This window comes from Oryzias latipes, chromosome 6 (genome assembly GCF_002234675.1).
Source record: "Oryzias latipes chromosome 6, ASM223467v1".
Taxonomy (NCBI): domain Eukaryota; kingdom Metazoa; phylum Chordata; class Actinopteri; order Beloniformes; family Adrianichthyidae; genus Oryzias; species Oryzias latipes.
Genome location: NC_019864.2, coordinates 14,244,373 through 14,263,094, shown reverse-complemented (window position 1 = coordinate 14,263,094; position 18,722 = coordinate 14,244,373). Strand labels below are relative to the sequence as shown.

At 39.2% G+C, this 18,722-nt stretch overlaps 1 protein-coding gene across 4 annotated transcripts; it reads left to right on the top strand.

The window, feature by feature from the left end:
- The first annotated feature begins 665 nt into the window (after positions 1-665).
- aebp2 (AE binding protein 2) lies at positions 666-18,490 on the top strand. 4 transcript variants are annotated; one of them, XM_023955699.1, is made up of 9 exons: positions 667-1,284; positions 1,819-2,029; positions 3,008-3,115; positions 3,230-3,416; positions 5,137-5,261; positions 10,326-10,393; positions 15,738-15,851; positions 16,876-16,905; positions 17,771-18,490. In XM_023955699.1, the coding sequence occupies exons 1-9, from the start codon at positions 773-775 to the stop codon at positions 17,811-17,813; spliced, it is 1,398 nt and encodes a 465-aa protein (XP_023811467.1). In that variant the 5' UTR covers positions 667-772; the 3' UTR covers positions 17,814-18,490. The 4 variants fall into 4 exon arrangements, with proteins under 4 accessions (XP_023811471.1, XP_023811470.1, XP_023811467.1 ...); XM_023955701.1 differs by having other exon boundaries at positions 668-1,284; positions 17,807-18,490; XM_023955703.1 differs by lacking the exon at positions 15,738-15,851 and having other exon boundaries at positions 666-1,284; positions 17,807-18,490.
- The last annotated feature ends 232 nt before the right edge of the window (positions 18,491-18,722 follow it).

Below are 18,722 nucleotides of genomic sequence, written 5' to 3'. Positions count from 1 at the left end.
TTCCTGACTGGTTGAAAATACTGCCAATCACAGAAAACGACCAATTGGAATCGCGTTTAAGTTTCGATGGACCAATAAGAAGGCAGAAAGGTGATACGCCTTTGATTTTTCCCACTGAGTTATATATATATATATATATATATATATATATATATATATATATATATATATATATATATATATATATATTTCTGTGTGTGTGTGTATATATTTTTAAAAGTTAGCAAAACCTCCTAAGGTATATAACTTTAGCTGTATAATTCCATAGTAATGACTAAATTATTTACAGTTAAACTTTTCAATTAATTTGAGGGATTTTCCTTAATAATAAAATACAATAAATAAATAGTTTAATAATACCAATATAAAAAAATAATCAATAAAATGTACACAATATAATACTATTATTTAAAAATATATGCAATAAATAAAAAGAGAATATGAAGAAAGTTATGCGTAAATATATATATATATTTAAAATATGAACCTTGAAAACATTTTAGTGCATTAATAATAAACGAAACATTTTACCGGTAATATTTATTTAAAAAGTGAACATTTAAGAACATTCACTTAAGTAAACATAAAAAAGGCTTTTGTTGTTGGAGCGTCTTGACCGTACTTTTTAAACGTGACGTCACCGATTCGTGTCTCGCGCTGCGTTCAGCCAATCAGAGAGCAGACATTGTGATTAGGCTCACTTCTGCAGCAGTAAAGCATTTGACCAAAATTTTAAGACGAAAACGGCCCTCCGTTACCTTCTGCGGTTGCCATGTCTGCTGTGACTTTTGGAGAAGAAGCCGTGGAGACCACTTCAAACGATGTACCGTCCGACGGGGAGAGCGGCGAAAAGAAAGAAAACGGCCTTACTGAGCCGGAAACGGGGCAACATAACAGCAGCTCAGAGCCAAAGATGGAAGAGGTGGCCGCAGAGTCCGGCGAGGACAAACCCGTGGAAGCTGCAAACAAGGCCGCGGGGGAGGCGGCAGCCGACGACGCCGCCTCAGCAGCGACCAAGGAGACAACTGCAACTACCGAAGACTCTGAGACACAGAATCGCACAGAGGATCATGGCAACAACGAAAACACAATGAAAGATACTAAGGTGGAACCCGAGGAGGACAGCCGGAGTTCGGGCATGGACTGCGAGAAGAGCATAACTGTCTGTGAAGATGGTGAGAAACCCAGCAATGGAGGCGGGGAATTGGGCGACAAGCGGCGGCCGAGTGAGGAGATGTCCTCCTCTGATGGTGAGCCGTTGAGCCGCATGGACTCAGAAGACAGGTAGGTCAGTGGACGTGCGGTGATTCTGGTATTATTACTGTGGCTGAATTGTTTGTGTTTGTGGAGTGCAGCGGGGCAAGTGCGCTGCTGCTGCTGCTGTGTGTATCCCAGCTATTAGCACTTGGTCGAACTCTTATAAGTTAGCGGCTGCTATGCCTATAGTGTCTCGCGCGGTTTGTTACCTGCTAGCTTTTCCCTTTGGCTAGCCAAAGTTGCTGTTAAGCTAATTCACAAACAAAGCTATGCGCTTTTATCTGAAATAACCGTGGAGCTAAATTAGATGGGGGGGGGGGGGTGAACATGGTGGGAATGAGCATTGGACGTGCTAGCAGCATAATAATTAATATTCATATGGCGTCACTGGAAGTGCATGCGTGGAAAATCAGTTGAATTTTATGCATGGCGGCTGTGCAATATGCCAAGCAATATCTTCTGCACCTGTTCTTCTTCGAGGCCTGATGAGTGCTTGCGTAGTAACAGCACTTTTGTGGTGTCCGTCACGCACGCCCCACGCCCCGCTCTGCTGTCTAACAGTATCAGCAGCACCCTGATGGAGATGGAGAGCACGGCCTCGAGTGGACGCTCCACCCCAGCGATGATGAACGGACAGGGCAGTGCCAGATCTTCAGGGAACAAGACGATGGCGTACACCTGTTGTTGGGACCTCTGTCCACAGTGCTTCAACTCCAGCCCCGATCTGGCTGAGCACATCAGGGGCATTCATGTGGACGGGCAGAGAGGAGGGGTCGGTGCATTTCAAATTTGTGGACAAGCTTTATGTTGATCCTTTGATTCTTTTTGGCAGATTTCCTAGAAAAGCAAAAGTCCCATTTAGCTGTGGCGTATCGCTATTGATCAGTTACTGTATGACAGTGAAACGTTTTGTTGAAGTCTTCTCTTTTTATAGGTGCATCAAAGAGAAAAAAAGTCATTATGAGACTCAAACCTTTTCTTAATCTATCTCCGATCATCTTTTTCAAAGTGTTCCAAGAGGTCTTTTAATCATGATTATGCCGAGTTTAGAAAAGAAAAGAAAAAAGTAGTTATCAAGCCGGATAGTTACAGTTCTGAGCCAGATACCAGCTCAGATGAGGAAAGTAAAGATGTACATGGATCTGTTCGTCCACGACGCAGTGAGCTTGTTGACCACTTATTGTATTTTCTAAGTTATAAATATATATTTTTTCCAACTACTTTTTTTCAATTCTGAACAAAGAAATACTCTGAAATGTAAATTTGGGCTCAATTTTCCCTATACGTGTCCTTCATCATCAGAAGAAAAACACACGAACATGTTAAAAACACAATTTCCATCAGAGTGGGTCTTTAAAAATGGAAGAAAGCATTTTGTTTATTGTACTTCAATTCTTTTCATTTTGCACAAATGTCAAGTGATGTGTAATGTCTTTAAAAAGCAAGAACATGTCTTTAAAATATTTTTATATCAAGTCAATTAGCTTGAAAGGTAAAACTGTCAATTAAGTTAACTACAATATAATATATAGGGACTGAATCTTTTTTTTTTTTAATTTTTTTGTATAAAATCTGCCACAAAGTATGTCCTTTTTTATCAACTCATTTTTTTGCTAATTCTGTATTTACCTTTAAATGTTGCGTGACTTTGTAATCAGTAGTTTTTATTACAGATGTTTTTTTTCTGTCTTTTCTGTTTTGGCGATTAAATTGTTTTTTTTTGTAAAGTTAACTGGTTTGTGTTCCACAGGTGTTTGTGTGTCTGTGGAAAGGCTGTAAAGTCTACAACACACCGTCAACTAGTCAGAGCTGGCTCCAAAGACACATGCTGACCCACAGTGGAGACAAACCCTTCAAGGTAAAACGCAGACGTACTCTGCATTTGCTCCCGCTCTGTTTTTAACTTCCTGGATAGAAGTCTAGGGTCTTCATAGGCCCTATTAAACATTTTTTCCCGTTGTCTGTGTTGTAGTGTGTTGTTGGGGGCTGCAACGCCAGCTTTGCTTCCCAGGGAGGGCTGGCTCGCCATGTTCCTAGCCACTTCAGCCAACAAAGCTCCTCTAAAATGTCCAGCCAGGCCAAACTTAAGGAGGAGTCTCCCTCCAAAGCTGGGTTGAATAAGAGAAAGAAGCTCAAGAACAAGCGCAGGTGCACATTACGTATGTATCCAATGGGTACACAGAGTTCCTCAGTGTTTGATTTGTGAGCCACTGCACTGCTGAAAGGGCCTATATCATGCTTTTCTTCAGCCTTTCAGAGTAAACCATATCTCTGAGACTTTTAGTCCATGAGGGTGTTGCCCTACCTTCCGTGTCTCCGATGCTCCCACAAAAACAAACGACATCCAAAATTTTGCAAGGATGGATGTGCGTATAAAGTAAAAGCCTTTTGGTGATCACTCCGCTGAGAAAGTTGGTGTTTGTGATAGCCTGGGGTAGGGCTGTAAAATATGAGGAAAACTCACGTTGTGCGATATTAGTGATCAATATTGCAATGACGATATAATATGCAATACATGAACAAATGGCAAAACAACCAAATACATCAGATCCATTTCACTGCAACAGTTTAAATAAGAGTCAACATAACTTAAATTACACTCCCAATGACTCCAGCCTACATAGGAGCCGAGCATCCAACGTAAATGGGCTCCATCCGATTGGTTAAAAGGATGTATTTGATTCACTAAATACTTCAAGCTCCCAGAAGATTGTTTTAGCACATTTAAGGTTACCATTTATCGCAGTTTTTGCTGTCTTTTACAAATACGTATGGTACAATTTGATATCGCGATAAAGATAAATTGGCAAATTTGTTTTTTGTTTTGTTTTTGTGTACAGACCTAGCCTGGGGGTGGTGCTGGCATCACAGAGTCTTTTCCTGGAAGGGGCTGTTCTTTATTTTGTGAAGTCACAATGTGAAGACCCAGACGTTTTCAGGGCTTAGGAGGGGCTGGTGCTCAGAGTGCAGGGTTTTAAAGGAATGCTCAGAGATGAATGAATGGTTTAAAATACTGGGTTGTTTTTTGTGAGGAATTAACATTAAATTACACTTAAAACCTCAAAAAGTTTGTGCTGTACCCTTTAAGGGTGCACCACAAATTAGTAACTGGAAAACATGTCAGTCTTCCGGAGAACAAAAAGTTGGGTCAGAAAAATGAACACAAACATACGTTTTGCTCCCTTAATGCTCCTGTTCTCACTGATGAGTTGAAATGTATTTCTGACTGTTAATGAAAACTTGACAGCAGATATTTCAACTAAAACATTGGCAAGAAATTAAAACGAATGTTTTGAATGTGAGTTTTCATTACAATTCAAACATTTGATTATTTCTATAGTTGCAGAATAAGAAGTTCTAGTGATATTTTGATTAATTTATGTTTGAGTTTTCCCTTTTGACATCACATATCTGTTTAAGAAAAACGGTGTGTGACCGAAGCAGCCAGGATCTCCTAGAATAAATGCCTAAATAAATCTGACAAAGAACAAAAAACTGCATCCAAAAGAAAAGGGGCTGATGCTGGTCTTATAGACAAATGTGGAGAACCACAATAGTCGGAATGCTTTGCTTGTTAATCTAATTCTTCAAGTTCATTCAGTCATAAAGGGATCATCTGATGGCTCTGTTTAAAATGTTTCATAAAAAAGTTACTGTTCAGAATACATTCATGTGAAGTGGTCAGTGTATAGAGAGAAAATGTTGAATGTTTGGTGTTGTCACTTTTGCACAAAGGAATGCTAGTGTGTTCAACTTTTTGGTGTCGGCTACAGCAGTGTGGGTCTGTGAATTTTACTATTAGTTGTTGATTGCTGATAAATCCTGGAATCCCTAATGTTTATTTTTAAACTTTTGGTTCCTGTCTGTTTGTCTCAACAGCGAGGCCGCATGACTTCTTTGATGTCCAAACCATGGACGCTATTCGCCACAGGGCCATCTGTCTCAACCTCTCCACCCACATTGAAAGTGGTGGTAATGGCCACAGCGTCGTCTTTCACAGCACGGTATGTGTTTTACCATTATGTATTAACCCTTGGTCCAGACTGTTTCCATTGTTATCATTTTAAACCGAACGGGGGGAGCAGAAAACGATTTTAAAATTATTTTAAGTATTTTCTCGTTTTGGCGATAAGTGACCTGGCAGACAGCCGCTGTGGGATGGAGAGGCAGCCAGGCAGTGGGGCATCAGAATGGACGTATGACCCATGGTCACAATTACAAAAGCTTATCTTAATGTCAGTATTTCATTTTGGATGCAACATTTGTCTTTCTAGCAGATCTAGCATAAATGTTTTGAAGCTTAAAATCGTAACCTACTCAAATTAGAAGCTTGGCACATGTATTCCCCCCCCCCCCCCCCCCGCACACACACACACACTTTTATTCTATTTCACCCCCCCCCCCCTTTTTTCTCTACACTCTTCTCCTCTCACTTTCCTCTGTACAAAAAAGAAAAACATAAGATTTAATTAATATATAAAGAATAAAAGGGGTTTATATAAATATACACCTTGGCTCTCAGAAGATTCACAACCCCCCATTGCAATAGTAAAATTGTCCAACACGAGGGCTTCAGCTCTTATGTTTGCTCAGCTGTTGGACAAGACAAGTTTATAAATAAAGTGTTTCCATTGCAGTTTTGCTCAATATGTCCATTTCGATATGACTCAAAATCCACCTCCTCCAAGAGTAAAACGTATTTGATCGTTTTTTCGAAATTGACGTCTTTCCATTAAGTGAATTTAATATCTCAAATCCAATTCTTTCATAAAGCTGTTATACAACACAACACAGAAAGAAGCTTTCATATAAAGCTAGAAAACCATAACTGTGGTCCACCTTAACCCTTGTGCTATCTTAGATAACCCCACCCTGACGTGTCCTCCCTACCATGACAAAGATGGATAAAGGTGGACAGATTTCATGTAATCCATGGACACCAGTGAGGTTCCCAAATCATTGAAGAAAAAAGGTTCAGAGCACTGTCTAGTGGGTCTAGATGACCCAACTCCCAATGTTAAAGTGCCTAGGATAGCACAAGGGTTACATAGTCAGAGCATACTTCCCTAAAGATTTTTTTAAATCGTTCTGTCTTGCATGCTCATTCCATATTTTGGTCCTTTGCATTTACGTGCACAGTTTTCTGTGTAGAAGGGGGGTGCTCTCTTTGCATGCTTCATTGTATCGCCCAGCCCTGTTAGAAAACTCTCCTCATAGCACATCGGTTTTCGGTCTCACTTTCCCTCCTTCCTGTCTCTCTGCCCTTTTGCTGAACCTTTAGAAATGCCTCAAGGCTTCATACTGGTTTCTCTTCTTCTGAATCACTAGAAAAACAATTGGATCTTATTTCACATTCGTGTTCCTTTTTGAGACTGTGCAGCATCATGAATAATGATTTGTAAAGTGCCGGAGCTCCTGCACATTCACTATGCATATGAACTTTTCTGAGGGATTCTCACCGGTCTGGGCTAAGAGAGTCTCAATAGTGAAATAATAGTCATTATAGATGAAGGTTAACCGTGGAGATATTTGGATGTTAAAGGCCTACATGATCTTTTTTTCCCCCTTTTTGTAAAGGGACTGCTATTCATATTTAGAGCCACTAGAGAGCACTCTGTTCCCTCTTTTAAACTCTAGCATAAAATGATAGTTCAATAAAAAAAATGATACGACCATCTTCTATGGTCACACTCTCAACTTGTCCACATGCTTCTTTTACATAGTAAAAAGCCATATTTCTCAGTTAATGCTGATCATTCTGTTCCCAGTGACTGTCTTGAAGATAAATGTGCTGTTGGGTTTCCAGTTTCTCACTTTCTGCTGAGACTTTTGTCATCTCTGTATGTAAATGCATTCTAGTGCAGGTTTGCTCATTTGATGAAGGAAATTCTTCAAATTATTACTAAAGATTGAATGAAAATAGACTTGTATTTCTGATCAATGTTACAAATTAAAAATGCACAAGACACTTCTAGACTTATTTATTTAAATGGATAAATGCCCAATTAATACTAATTGCCAGTGCTTTGGCTTATGTTAAAAATAAACTAGTGTTTGCATCAGTTTTATTTTTGCCACTGTTTAAAAAGAAAAAGAAAAACTTCTGCTGTCCCATTCATCTCATCACTACCCTGTTGGTACAACACTCAGCTACTTAGCAACAGCAGTCGTTTGTAGCAACAAGAGCAAAGATAACTTAGCTAAAGGTCAAGAGAGGTAACTGCTTTTCTGGGAGAAAATTATAAAGGAAAAGAACTCTGTTCGGGGAGTTATAAATAGAGAGCAAAAAGGGAAAGCGGGTTAAGCGAGGGTTGTGGTCATGGAATCGGAAAGAAATCTGACCAGTTGGGCATCCGTTCTGTTTCTCTTCAACCTCTGGAGGGTTGTGGTGACGGGGCTGGAGGGCTGCGCCAGACCCCCTGTCCCAGAGGACCCCACTCCCTGAGGCCGGGGGTGATGGAGCAAAGTCGTGAGGGTTCTGTGTAGTTTGGCCAGTCTGATCCATCAGAGCGACTTAGTCATGTTTATGATGGGATATTTTTGTTTTTGTGCCGATCTGCGTCATCCAAAGCTCGACCCCCTGACTCTAGACAGGCACCCAGTTTTAGCAGGCCTCCCTCTGCCTTGGCTCTGATCCTGCATTTTTCACTGCCTTGTTCTGGAGCCACACTAATATCCACTGTTAACTCCCCTTGTACTCCCACAGCCTCCTTTTATTTTACTTCCCTCCTTTGGGTTTAGGAAGAATGAAGCATCTAATGCTATCTCCAAACCTTTTGGCTCATTCATCTTTTTATTTTTACAGTAGTCAGTCTTTTGTTTATTAGCATCTTTTCAGATTTTAAAGACCGTCATATCCAGTTCAGCCTTAGTTAGTGCTTTTTAACCAGTGCTTTATGGAGCCTGAGGGCACTAAACAAGGGCTATGCATTTTTAATTAAAAGGGCAGTCAAGCAACTAGTTGGTGTACAGACTTTTTCTGGCAGGGCAGCATGCACACGCAGTTTACTTTTTAATCCCGTACCCTGTAATTGTCTCTGCATAAAGGACAAACATAAACACACAAAGCAGAGAATTTGCAGGTAAAAATAAAAATCTTAGTAGCTGAAGTTGAGACTAAATGTTGAAAATGTCAAAGGAAATCTGTGAGAGCACTTCAAGTTGACATTTGCAAGAGGTTTTTGTTCCGAGGTGGAAAAAGTTTCATTAATCTTGAGTGGAGAAATGTAAAATAATCGTTAAAACAGAGAACAAATATTAGTTCACAAATGAATTGTTGTTTAGCAACTTTAAAAAACAAGAATATATTCCACTAAACAAGTTTTTACAAAATAATGTTAAGTTCTGGGTTTCACTGCCAAAAAACTCAGTTGATTCCATTTTGACTCGAAAGTTTACCTTTGATTCTTGTTTTGAAAAGACACAGATTTAATTCGTCAAGTTTCTGTTCAGAAGCACATTTGTTTGGTAATGATTACAGTTTAAATCTAACTAGTGATAAACTGAACTAAATAAAGCTTCAACAGAATTTACATTTCTTACATTTAAAACTAAATAAAAACATTTTTTCATTCAAAGTGAAGGCTCAATATCAATTAACAGTTTTCTGGATGTTTTTCTTTTTTTTTTAACCCAGGCAAAGTGATGATAGCAAAACTGTAATAAAATCTTAAATTTCTTGTAGTGTTTATTGTAGAATATCTTGTAGTCCTCATAATCACCTTATAGACAGCATAACTTAATTTGTCACCCTTTAACTCTCCTGTCAGTGTGTTCTATCATGTGAATGCATTGTCTCAAATTTTAGAGCAACAGCTTGTTTTTTGGCTGCCAATTTTAACAACATTTGTTTAAAAAGCCACTCATCTAACCCTATTATATATAATTATATAACCCTATTATATATATAATCCAGTTGTTAAAAGACGACCTTAATTCTGATGTTCTCATTAAAAAAAAAATCACCTGATAAAGTCTGGGGGGAAAAGTTGGACCCTTAAGCTCTCTGCAAAGGTATTTTCCCTTATCCTGTTGGGATTTTATTTAAAAAAAAACTTCAATAAAGTTCTTTCTCTCTGGTGAGCACAAAGTAATTTCAGTTGTCGCTGCGGTCCGTCCCCGGAGTCACAAAAATATGTTAAGATACTGAAGTGCGTAAGAGAAGTTCTTCACATGTGAGCTCATTTACTATCCTAAAAACAGACACTCTGGAAAAAAAGGAAAGGGACAATTGACGCAAAAGTTTCTATCTGCAGCTATTTTTGGCAGCCCTGGTTATTTTTCTAGGCTCTCTTTCGCCCTTTGACAGTATTTGTGAATTCCAGACCACTTCTACTATAAACCAACACAGCTTGATAGATTAAATAATACACATAAAAAGGAGCAGCCATTCAGGAAGTCTGGCTTTGTCTCAACTGTATCTTCACCAGGAGTAGAGCCTTAAAGTATGGAAAAGGGTTTTTGGTTTGAGAGGTGAGTCAATGCTTTAAAAGAGACCACTGCTTTTATCACAATGTCAGAAGTTATCGGAATAATATATGAACATATTTTACATACAAACTGAAAATAAACTCTTAGATGTCTACTGGATTGAGGAAAGAAATATTCAGGGTATTGATGACAAATTACATATAGTTTGCATATTTGTACATATCAGTAAAGGTTAAATAAATTAGTTTGGGTGTAAGCTAATGAATTATGTGAAGTTTGCATAAATTACAACTCATAAATCTTCACAATCATCTTAGAACACAATTTGAATTATTTGGTGCAGAGGTAGAGCGGTCGATGTTTGATTGGAGGATTGCTGGTTTGGTTCTGGCCTTGTCCGCCCATTTATCAAAGTGTCTTTAGGCAAGACACTGAACCCAACATCACTCCTGGAGGTTATAGGTCATCAGTGTGTGTGCACGGTTGAATGGGAGTGTGAAAACAAAGCACTTTGTGCCTTGGAAAAGCAGTGTGTCATTTACCAAGTACTTTAAAAAAACACATCTGCATATCTGTGTAAGATTTTTCAAGCGCAGAGTAAAATTTTCATGGGTATAAGTCTGCATTTATCCTTCTAGGTGTTGGCTAGACGAAAAGAGGGATCCGGCAAGGTCAAGGTACTGCTACACTGGACGCCTGAGGACATGTGAGTACTTCAGTTGGCAAACCTTTAATGTATTGTTAAAATTGGACTTAAAAATATCCTAAACACGTCAGTTAGGAAGCTCCAACAAAAACATGTCAGACTTTACCAGTATTTGTCGGTCCTGGTCCTCGTGAATCGCTACCTTGTATGTTGGATTTGCTTCCCTGTTTTGGAAAGGTCAAGTTCAGGTCGTGAACTCAGAACAGGTCAGAATGGAAGTTTTAACCAGCAAATATGATAGAATATTATGCAAACTGTTTTGTTGTACTGCAAAAAATGAAATAAATCACTAAAAACAAAACATCATTTAGCATAAAGGTGCTCTGCTTTGTTGACTGATATGATGGCAGGAGGTGGAAATAACCAACCCTTGGTATCTTGACTTGTGTGGTGGTGATTGGTGTTGTCCAAACATGAACACACCTCCTTTACCTCCGTTTGAGCTACTCTATGCAAGCATATCTATTGTTTCAACATGCTCTCACTCGCCAACCTTTTAGCACTTTTTCTTTGTGTTAGATTTTCAAGTACAGAAAAAATCTCCCAAATGGTCAGCTTTGTTCTTTTGCAGAAAAAAGAAACGTTGGATGATCCATGTTCTTTGTCCATTATTTGGTTCTGTCTGTCTAAATATTTCTCACTTGGATGATCTACTAGATGTTGTTCTTAATGGTTGAGATCTCAGACCCCCGTAGTCTATATCGTAATAACTTTTTGTTTGAAGGCACTCATCTTCTTCAAAGGGAGCGGAGTGCATTAGCTAACTGTTTGTAATGTTTTTCAGGGTCTAGTCCTGCCTTGACTCCTTCTTGGCATTGTGTGAATAAACATTGGAAGTGTCATTCCATGTGTTTTTAAACTGGAGAAGAATTTGAGGTATCAGGATCTGCTCATTTTGAGCAAATATTTTCTTTCCCCCCCTTTTTTGTCGCTTTCCTAACTTTGTAGTTTTATAAAATGATCTCTGGACAAGCTTCCTTCCTGTCCATATCTGCTCTTTATACCTACATACTTCCCTTGGATTCAGCCCCCCGGAGTGAACATTGGAATAAGTAAAGCTGGTGGTTTCAAAAGCAACCAGCTCAGTTTCTGTGTTCCCATAAAGTGAGTTTGACAGGACACTGTGATGCTCAGCAGGTTTCCTTCTCCAGACGAGCTTCCAACATACTCTCTACTCCCCCATTAAAGAGTTTCAGCTTCTGAAGATGATCAGAAGGACGGAAAAGAAATAATGAAAGAGAAAAGAAAGAAGGCACAAGGAGTTCACGGAAATGAAAAGGTGGCAGAAAGAGTGAAGAGACGCAAAAAGACAAAAGATTTGGGAGTGGTTGTGGGCATAAACCCAAAAAAAAAAGAAAAAACTGAACAAAAAATGGCGTTTCTTCAGCGTGGAATGTTCCTAACATACAGACTTCTGCTGTTGATGCTTTAAATGTTGCACAAACACCACGTGGGCGCGGCCACAGTCACCAGCTGTTTATGGCAACAAAAAAGGTTAAAGGTTTTTTCTTTGGGTCCAGTTGTCCAGCCCACCTTGACCTCATGACCTTTTTGATCACGGTAAAGAAAAGGCATCAGGAAAACTACTGTTCCATCACAACCTCTGTAGAATCTTATCTGGCACTTAAGTAATGCTCATTTGGTTAGCCATTAAGTGTTGCAACCTTTGTCAGTGTTGTCAATATTCAGTGCTGCGCTGTTTGTGGGAGATTTACTTGGTGTTTTTCAGCCACCAAGTCAATGATTAGCTGTGCAAATGTGGGAAGCCATGTCTGTTAATGCTGAAGGAGGAGCCCACTAGCAGTCTGACGGCCACTCATTAACGCCATTTAGGTAAATGGGTAACTGATAAACATGAGCCATTCGGAACACGATTCACCTGCACTCATTGAGGAGCAGTGGAAGGGCTGGGAAACGGGCAGAGCCAAAATGCTAGCTAATCTGTGGCAGATTCTCCTGCATGCTGCAGATTGTTGTAGAATGGCAACTAACCCACAGCATTGAATGTTGGTTTTGATAAGACAGACCCTTTATTCCACTGCAAAGGGGTCTTAGGGTTAATTATTGTTGTTGTTTTCAGGATTTATCAACATTATTGGTCACAAGATTGACCAAGATTTTATCACAGCAGATTTAAAGCTCTGTATCTGAAGTTATCAGTTATAAAAAGAATCCTTATAATCAAATTGAATGCAGAGGTTTGTCATGGCAAACCCCTTCAAACGATAAAGGGATTCTGAGTGTGAGGAACATGAGGCCAATAGGAGTGAACGCTGCCCCCTACTGTATCAGTGTATGTCTTAGAAGGAAACATTTCCTCCAAAGAAGGGGCTGCGAGTGAGCGATCGTCCTCCTCTGGCCCTGCCGCCGCGGCTCAGCTGATATGCCGGGATTTGGACCCAGTTAGAAGTAGAGCCAAAATACTGAACCGATTCCATTTTGAATCAAGAGATCATGACTGCATTCCATTTTTCATTTTAAAATTTCAACTGAAATTCTTTTTGGTTTCTTACCCCAAACCAGTTGTATGTGATTATGGATATTTTTTTCACATTGTGACTTAAACTGAACAAATATGAAACTTTCATTGATACTGTAAGATAAAAGATCACAATTGTAAAAAAAAATAAAAAAAAATAATAAAAAAAATACAATTAATTGTCGTACAAAAATGCAAGAAATCTTTTTAAATAAAATTGTATTTTTGGAGTTTTTAATATGGTCTTGTGGCGTTTTTCTGATGATAGAAGACATGTACTTACAGAAAATTTAGCTCAAAATTGCATTTAAGAATATTTCTCTGTTCAAATGGTTGCGAATCAGCAGCAGACACAAATGCATTTGGAAAAGAGCTTATTTGTGATGTAGAAAATACGATGGGCGGGGCCACAAGCTCCCTGCTCTGCTATGCTGTGGGTAGGGGAAGGGGGTGGGTTTTTCTGCACCAACAGTTCAGCCCACAACTCAGGAATTTCTGATGCTGAACTATAGCCACTCTGCAGAATCCACTCAAGGTTTTTAAATTTTGCCTAAAAACGGCATAAATATAATTAAAGACCACTGGGAAGGACTTTAATGTATCAGGATTGTATATTATTGTATATTATTGGAAAAATGAAGGCAATCAAAAATACAAAAAAATTGAAACTGTACAAAATTTTAATAGTTTAACAGTACGAGGTGTGACATTGAAAGTTGAATAAAAAGGTGAACTGTGTGATAATTTTTATAGTAAAGGCACTGAACACGTGGAAAGTTAGCTGTATATTATACTTACACACATGCAACTGTTTTGAGACCTATTTCTCTCCATCTTAGATGTTTTTCAGCCGATAAATGGGGTGGGGGCCTGTTTTCTTTTTGCACCATAAACATTTACTAGGGTTGGTTGATGCTGTTTTCGCCCGTATTTTAGTGCAGTTGAAGTTATGGTCAACTGTTTGAAGTTTTGAAGCGTAGTTCAGTTGTGAGGGAGGTTTATTTTTTCTGTTTTGATCAGAGCATTGAACTCCCCCCTCCTTCAGCCTTCTAACACTTCAGAAATGTGATCTACACGGTGCTGCTTTATGATGAACATGTTAGGGTTGTCAACAGCGCGGCTCGGAGCCAGTCATCAATTCAGGGTGAAAAACCCGGCCTCAGGGAGCCGGGCACCCCCAGTAGCTCTTCCAGCAAAGGTTCCTTTACATTAGACATCTCTGGTTTCTAAACAACAGTTTCCTGTGGAAAATAAAATGACGGATCCATTTTTCTTTGCTTTTGACCGATGATAAATCTTGGCCCTTCAGCTTTGCATGTGCAGTGTTTCCAACTCTTTTGTGTGTGAGAAGCTGAGCGACTCCCCAGCTCCAGCGCAGGCCTCCCTTGTTTCTCATACCACAACGCGGCATTTGTGACATGTTTATGGCGACTCTGAGGTGGAACATGCATGAAAGGCTGCACACAAATCCATGTCATGTGTAACACTCTGCAGGTCACCCACTGTCACCTGAGGTTTGCTCTGGAGTGGAGGCTCCCCTCTGCTATGGAGCTGCTCTCAAAGGGGGCTTTTCTTCTCGTGTTTTTGCCTCCTTTGCTTTTCTGACTTCTGTTTTGAGCAGCACAGGGTAAACGCACTACAGAGGAACAAAGGAATAGATCTAAGTGAAATATTTAACTTAAATATTCAAAATAATGTTACTGCTTTTAACTGGTCTTTTTACTTCCCCAATATATTTAGCTACATTTTTTTTGGTAAGCATGTTTTCTTAAACAAGTTATTTAAGGTTTTTCACACCAGTAAAATTCTTTGCTTTCCAATTTCCAGACAAAAGCTAATTTTATAGACATTATTTTTGTGACAACAGCAGATTAAATTTTGCCTCACTGTCACTTCAAGGTTCCTTTGTTTTGCCATATCATATTATGACGCATATTTGCCTTTTTTTGGCCTCAACAGAGGTCATTTTTTCCTTTGCCATCTGTCTTTTATCTTCCTTTATGTGGCCTTTCTCTATTCTTGCTTTGCACCTCTGACTTCTGCGGAGCTAAACCTGAAGCATTACCTGCACACGACTCCCTAAATGGCTTGACCAAGCTTACGACTGAGTTTTTTTTCTTTTTGGGCTGTGCAACTGCCTGCTTGATTTTCTGCAGCACGATATGTGCATGCGTATGTGTGCACATCTCTGGGGGCTCCTGCAATGACGCACGTCGTGACGGGGGAATGCTGGGGGTGCAGACATGGAGGGGGGGCCGGAGGAAGGAGGGAAGGCGGTGAAGTTGTTAAGCTCTTTTGTTTCTTTTTCTTCTGCACCTTGAATTGCTACAGCAGGGCTTGCATAATCCTACCTTTCACAAAAGGGATCACGTTGCTTTGGGTACTGTAAAGTGTAGCTGAGATGCACAGTGCGCCTCCTCACTTATTTGTTATAAATATATAATGCTTCAAACTCCCTTAAATAGCAAAAATCGTATTTTTTTAAGTATGGGTCAGTATTAGGCATTGTTTAATTTTAACTATTGCTTTAAATAATTTTTTTTTGCTTGGGATCTGCAGAACACCACATGCATGCTGGGAAATCTGAACCCAAATGAGCTGTAAGGGGAAACCTTTTGTGATGTAAGAATTAAGCTAAATCCAAGCCAAAGACAAAAAAACTTCCTACTCAATCTGACACTTTTTAGCAACCTCTGCTGTTATTTTAAAGGAAACTCACAGACCAATCAGCTGCTGGTTCCCTCAGGAGAAGTAGTAAAGTTAAATACAAATATGATTTGACTTTGATTTGCATGCAGATTAAACTGATCGTTTCTCTTCCATCCGAGTTTGACCTTTGACCACACCCTCTGTGCATGTGTGCAGACTGCCTGATGTGTGGGTGAATGAAACGGAGCGATCTCAGCTGAAGACCAAAGTGGTCCACTTATCCCAGTTACCACAGGACACAGCCATGCTATTAGACCCAAACATCTACCGGTGAGTGTTAACTTAGAGGATCTTTGTTCACAGGGGCACAAGCAGCAGACGTTTAGTTTAAGGGTTTTCTGTGTAACAATTCTATATTTATTAGCAAGTGTTAAAGTGACAGAAGTGCTGTCGAAGCTTTTATACGGTTCACACCTTAACGTTGGTTTAAACAGCTCTTTTTCGCTTTCTGCATCTGTCTGTTCTCATGTTCCTTAAAGGGGTACAGACGTCTTCCAGCAGGGGGCACTAGTTCTAGATTTACAGCAGTAGTTTTACCTGAGCATTTCAGTTCCACAAAATCTATTTCAAAGGTAACAAATCTGTAAATGACATTTCCTGACACTCTTTTTAACACTATATTACATCTACATTATTATTATGCTGCAACAAAGATTTAGAAAAACAAGTACAGGTTTTTATTTTCTTTCAAATTAAGCAGTAAGTTGGTAGGGATGCACAGCGTAAATAAAAAAGGGACACGCCTTGCCATAGACTGATTTTGTGTTTACTGTGCTGTCACATTCATGTATTTATATAGAGATCCCTCTCAGCAGTTTGGATCATTACCATTGCCTTTTTTTCTTGAAATGTGAACATATACACAATACTTTAAAAACATTAAAGTGTCCCCGAAGTTAAATCTTTGACATTTCATTGATATGAGAAACTGAGGTTCACTTTTCTGGCATCTAAAGCCAAAAAATGAGCTACAATGTGCCTGAAACGGGAGCGCTCACTTCTCCTGAGACATCAGGAACTGCAGGGCATGCTGGACTCGGCTTTCATAGCTGAATATAACCATCAGCACCCAGCCAATTTATGTCAAGGTTGTCCGAGCGCACGAAATTCCTTAACAAATGCGGTTGGTGTCTGCGGCAGTAACTACATCCCTGAGCATGTAGACAGGATTATCAGGAACGGATACAAAGTTGAGGCTTGTATTATTTCTGAGGCTCATATTGTACTGAAGTCGACTGAAATGAATGTTTTCTAAACCAAAGAGAACCTTATAAATGTTCTTCTTCTTTTTCAGAGCTCTTCCTCAAAAACGGCTGAAGCGCAGGTAAGCTGAACTCTGTCAACATACAGCACAGCTGCATCAGCAGGGTCTCTTCCAGACACATCTTAAAACAGGGGTTAAGCTCTTTTGTAGAAGCACAAAAAAAACTGCAAACGTTTAGGATGGTGGACACAGCGGTCGCCCAGTGGAGTTTTGGTCTGGATTAATAATGTTGTCAATGCTGAGAAAAACATTCAGATACTTTTGCATCATGTCATATACACATGGAGGTGTCTTACTGGCCCCAAACTAAATCTTCAGCCTGATAGGAACCATAAAGAACTATCTTAAGGGTGAAGAACAACAAAAAGTACTATAAGTGATGATATGGCCGCAACAGAGACCTGATCTCAACATTTGTGCATTCACTGCATTTTGTTGATTGATGAAAATAAATGCTCATCACTTCCATTGTTGACTGCATTCCTTGTTTACAGTATTTTTCTCAAACGGTGCAGTACTTTGTTTCTTGACTGCATTTAAAGTATATCTCTTTACACTGAAATACTTATAGAAAATTGTTTACATGTGTGTTCACTTTTTCATCAGCTAAACATCTTAAACGTGGCTGATTGTGTTCACTATTTAAAATACCATCTTGTTTTACCAGATTTATGAGTTTTCTATTGCATTTAAACTTAAACGTTTCTCGTAAACGTGACTGTTGGTGTCTGCAAGGAGAAAGCCGTTTGAAATCAAAGTCTCTGATTTCCTTGTCTCTCTCTGACATCAAGTGATGTTTGTTCAGAGTTTATTATTCCATTCTGACATAAGTGGTCCGTCCAGTGCAGCCAAAGCTCTGAAACAATGTCTGTGGAGGAAGTCCTCTAAGGATAACCTAACTCTTATCTATCTTATGTCAACCCAGAACAACTTCTTCTTTCTCTGCTGTCTTTATGCTCAGCCTATAAGAAGTCCTCTGTGGCCTCGGCGCTTAAAGGAAAACGCTTGTTGATGGAGGACTGGGATGCATGGACCGGTGATATAAGAAGTGAAACCCTTTTATCATTTCCCTCTCGTTATCACATTCTTTTTTCATTCAAAACTTCAATGAATGTTCCCTTTTTTTTTGATCATTTTTTATAGTTGTTTACATGTTCTAAGAGCCTAAACCCCCACAGTTAAACCTGTTTTGTGTGTTTGCCAAATAACATATTTTTTAAGTGTTTTGTGTAGAATATTTATCCAGATTTGTAACTTATTTTTATATAAAAGAAAATACTGGTGTTATGTGGCTTTTTGTGAAGGTTTAAGTAGAACCACTATAATAATAAGTAAACTGCTTCTTGTTTTATTAAAGTATCTAGAACCTAACTGATGTAATAATGCTGTACATTAGCTGCGTATCCCGTTTATACTTTGTGTTTAACAAAGTAGTGTAAGTTCATTTGTAGTCACTGTTGTTTATGTGTTTACAGTAGAAACATTTTACAAACTGTTTCCAGATGCTTCCACCTGCTCTCACCATGTTTACTGAATTATGTAAGAGCTGCAAATGTAAAGGATCTTCATCACCGCTGAAAAAAAGCTGACTTTTGTTATTTCATGTTGTCACTTTCAAATTAAAAGTTGTTTTTTCTAATGCGTACAAAAATCCAAATGAGTTATTGGCAAATTTTATTTTAGTGAAGCTGAAATCCTGGAGGGAGAAGCTATGCGGAGAAACCATTTTGGAGGTGATGCAGATGAGATGGCAAAGTCACTGCCAGCAGAGAGGAAACACAAAGTTCACAGAGAGTTCAGTTTTTGAACGTAGCAAACGCCTTCATTTTTACACTTGGAGGAACAATGGAAGGCTCCAGAGTGCGATATAATGAGGC

What these genes read in the sequence shown, in the direction of transcription:
- aebp2 (XM_023955699.1), top strand. Translation starts at nt 773, where the DNA reads ATGTCTGCTGTGACTTTTGGAGAAGAAGCCGTGGAGACCACTTCAAAC. An exon ending in GTGGAGACAAACCCTTCAAG is followed by an intron (nt 3,116 to 3,229) that starts GTAAAACGCAGA and finishes TCTGTGTTGTAG; the next exon opens with TGTGTTGTTGGGGGCTGCAA. An exon ending in TTAGACCCAAACATCTACCG is followed by an intron (nt 15,852 to 16,875) that starts GTGAGTGTTAAC and finishes CTTCTTTTTCAG; the next exon opens with AGCTCTTCCTCAAAAACGGC.